Below are 3,186 nucleotides of genomic sequence, written 5' to 3' on the forward strand. Positions count from 1 at the left end.
AACCATGAGAGACTCTTGAATGCTGACAAAAACGGAGGACGGAGGGATGTGGGGGGAGGAGGGGGGGATGGGCACGGAGAGGGGCACTTGTGGGGATGAGCACTGGGTGTTATATGGAAACCAACTTGACAATAAACTTTGTAAAAGTTTGTAAAACTTCTGTAAAAAAAAAAAAGAAGACTGCCTCTTCTAAGATGGGGTTACGGAAGGGAGAACTGAGGGGCTCCTCTGCTTTGTTCACATCTCTGAGAAAGTTCTGGTAGGAAGCATTTATGAAGAGGGCACTGAGAAGGCAGTAAACATATGGCCATTATTACCTGATTATCACTTCATGTTACCTTGAGTAGAAAATAAGGAGGATTTCTTTTTTTAAAGGTTATTTTTTAAATAAAAATCTTCTGATTGATTTCTGGTTTTGTTGTTCTAAATTTTTACTCACTGCATTACTGAAGAAAAGAGAGAGGGAAGGAAGAAGGGAGGGAGGAGGGCGGGAAGGAAGTAGGGAGGGAGGGAAGGAAGAGGAAGGAAGGGAAGAGAGGAGGGAGGGAGGGAAAGAGAGAGAAAAACGAAGTAAAATGGAATAAACAAGAGAGGGAGGTAAAAAGAAAAATCTATTATTTGATTTAGGGCCTGAAAACATTTGGCCAAAAATTCCACAAAAATGTTGACTTAGACCTCTCCTTACTCAGTCTCCTTTGATAAGTCATTTAATTACTGCAGTATATTAAAACTCTTCAGGGGTGCCTGGGTGGCTCAGTCGGTTAAGCGTCCGACTTCGGCTCAGGTCATGACCTCGCAGTTGGTGAGTTCAAGCCCCACGTTGGGATCTGTGCTGACAGCTCAGATTCTGTGTCTCCCTCTCTTTCTAACCCTCCCTTGCTCACACTGTCTCTCTCTCTCTCTCTCTCAGAAATAATTTTAAAAAAATCTTCAAAGAACTGAAGGCATTTTATGTATTTATTATAGTGAATACAGAATTTTGAACTAAAATTCATGTTATGTCCACACCGGCAAGGAAAACTATAATATTTAAAAATCCAACCAAGCTGAAGCCCTTAATTTAGTTTTCTGAAGGTAGATTGGTCACTTGTTCAAGAGATCACTGATATATACAAGTCAAGTAAATCCAACCCTTGAAAATTGTTCTCATTGACTTGATCATGTCACCAGATAGCACTTAAATGGCCCCAGAGATAAGAGAACCAGAGAAACTTTTTTGTAAATGTACCTTCTTCCATGATTTCCATAATCTTAGAGTTCACCAATTCAAGGTATAAGTTGAGAGAGATCCTAGACCCATTTTGCAGATGAGCAAAGAGCTGTGCAAGGGATGAGCTACTTATAGTCATGGGTTTGTCCCTGTCCCTCCTCTGTGACCCTGAGCCTCACTTAGCCCCACCTGTTTAGGGGGAAGCGAGTTTGCCACAGAAGAGGGGCATGTTGGTAGGAAGGTGCCTTATGAAAAACAGGAAGGGGTGGTTCGCCATGAACTGAGCCCGGATGGGGAGTCTTTTTACAACGAAGCTGTCCCCAGTGGCTGCTGCTGCCTCAGTCCCCTCTTCATTGACATCCACGTATGACTTGTGGATGACCTTTGATAAATACAGGCCTTTGGCTGGTGACATTCCAGAGAGATCAGCTTTGATTTCATTGAAGATATCTGTCATCCCAAGGGAGTTTAGCAGAGAATTTAGCTCGTACTTGATTTCCAGTTTGAATTTGGGGATATGGACTTCAACTTCCCTCTCTACCATGTTAGCAGAGCTGGTCCACTCATAAAACGTCTTCATGTTCAGCTGCTTCTCTATCTAAGAGACAAAACACAGATGAGCCCATGTGAGCCAAACACGTGCCTGCGGCATTAAATGCCATTCGCTTATATAATTCTCAGTGCGAAAGATTTGATGCATTGCTTTCTTTTCTACCTTGAAAATGTGCTCAAGTCCCATCTGGGAAAAAAAAAACAAAACAGAAAGAATGTTGCACTGAGCCATGTCTTCCCCGTTCTATGGTCTACTTTTCATCGATGTTTCATAAGCAAACGCCCCAAAGTTGTATCCTACAGTCTCCTGCCCTAATTCCCTCAGGGCCAGGCTTCACCTAAACTCCCTCTCTTGCCTCTGAGGTCCTTGTGTTTCCTGGATGAATTCACCATTTCTTGATTTGGTTCTCAACGCTGAAACATTAAATCGCACCCTCTAATATAAACTTGTTTCTCACTGGACTTCTATGCCGCCGGGACCCCCGCATCACACTTGACTTCCCTCCTGTCCGTGACCTTCCCCCCACTGCGTCTGCTATGCTACGACCCCCGCAGCTCAGCTCTACACGCCTTCCACGCCTCCGCCCAGCCACGCGGCCCACCGACCCCGGCTCATCCTCCACCCCCGGCTCCACACAGTGCCACAATGCTGCATAGCCCTTCACACCGCGCTCCTTGGGCATGTGAACCCCCCACCCCCCAGCCAGTCCTCTCCACGGCTCTAAGACCAGCAGGCCAAACCCCATCACTCCACGACAAGAGATGAAAACTTTCTGTCACCTTCTCTCCATCCTGACGATATACAATCGGACATAAACTAAAGGTGGTTTCTCATCCGATCTTTCCCTTTTGTCCTTCTCTGCCCTGATCCACGTTACCATGATGCAACTCTGCCTTGCTGGCCTCATTTTCATGTGCTCTTTGCTCTAGTTGGAACCACAGGGCCCCCTTGTTCCCCTCTTCATCTTCTCCTCCTCCTCCTGCGAGATGTCGAGATCACTCTCCTGGGAGCCTTCCGGATCCCCTCATTCTCTACTCTCTCTACTCCCACAGGACGTCCGGCAGAGTCTCACGGCACTTGTTACATGATATTTATAACTCTGTGTTGGAACCCCACATTTGTCTATGTTCCAGAACCCACTGGAAGTCTCAGCATAAACACTCAATGTCTGGTGTGTGAATGGACAAATGAACAAATCAATGAATGCATCACAACCTAAGAGAGACCACTTCTAAACTTCCAAAATGCTACCTGCCTCCAAATATCTTCCCTGGCAGCCCAGCACAGGGGCCCAGAGGTCTGAGCCCTCAGTCAGTCACGCTGGTGTCACACCTGCTCTCCTGGCCACAGCCATGCTTCTCTTCCTAGAGGAAGAGAATCAACCCAGGGGCTTCAAGAAGCCTTCCCTACCCCGACCCCCCCG

The 3,186-nt window shown here is 46.4% G+C and overlaps 1 protein-coding gene across 1 annotated transcript in view; it reads right to left on the bottom strand.

Moving 5' to 3' along the window:
* Positions 1 to 977: 977 nt before the first annotated feature.
* SERPINB11 (serpin family B member 11) overlaps positions 978 to 3,186 on the bottom strand; it is a 68,603-nt gene continuing 66,394 nt past the window's right edge. The window contains exon 9 of the mRNA XM_077777627.1: positions 978 to 1,808. Within this exon, the coding sequence (XP_077633753.1) occupies positions 1,404 to 1,808 (405 nt within the window). The 3' untranslated portion in view covers positions 978 to 1,403. The remainder of the gene's footprint in view (positions 1,809 to 3,186) is intronic.

The sequence above is a fragment of the Crocuta crocuta genome, unplaced genomic scaffold (assembly GCF_008692635.1).
Source record: "Crocuta crocuta isolate KB4526 unplaced genomic scaffold, BGI_CrCroc_1.0 scaffold36, whole genome shotgun sequence".
Lineage (NCBI taxonomy): Eukaryota > Metazoa > Chordata > Mammalia > Carnivora > Hyaenidae > Crocuta > Crocuta crocuta.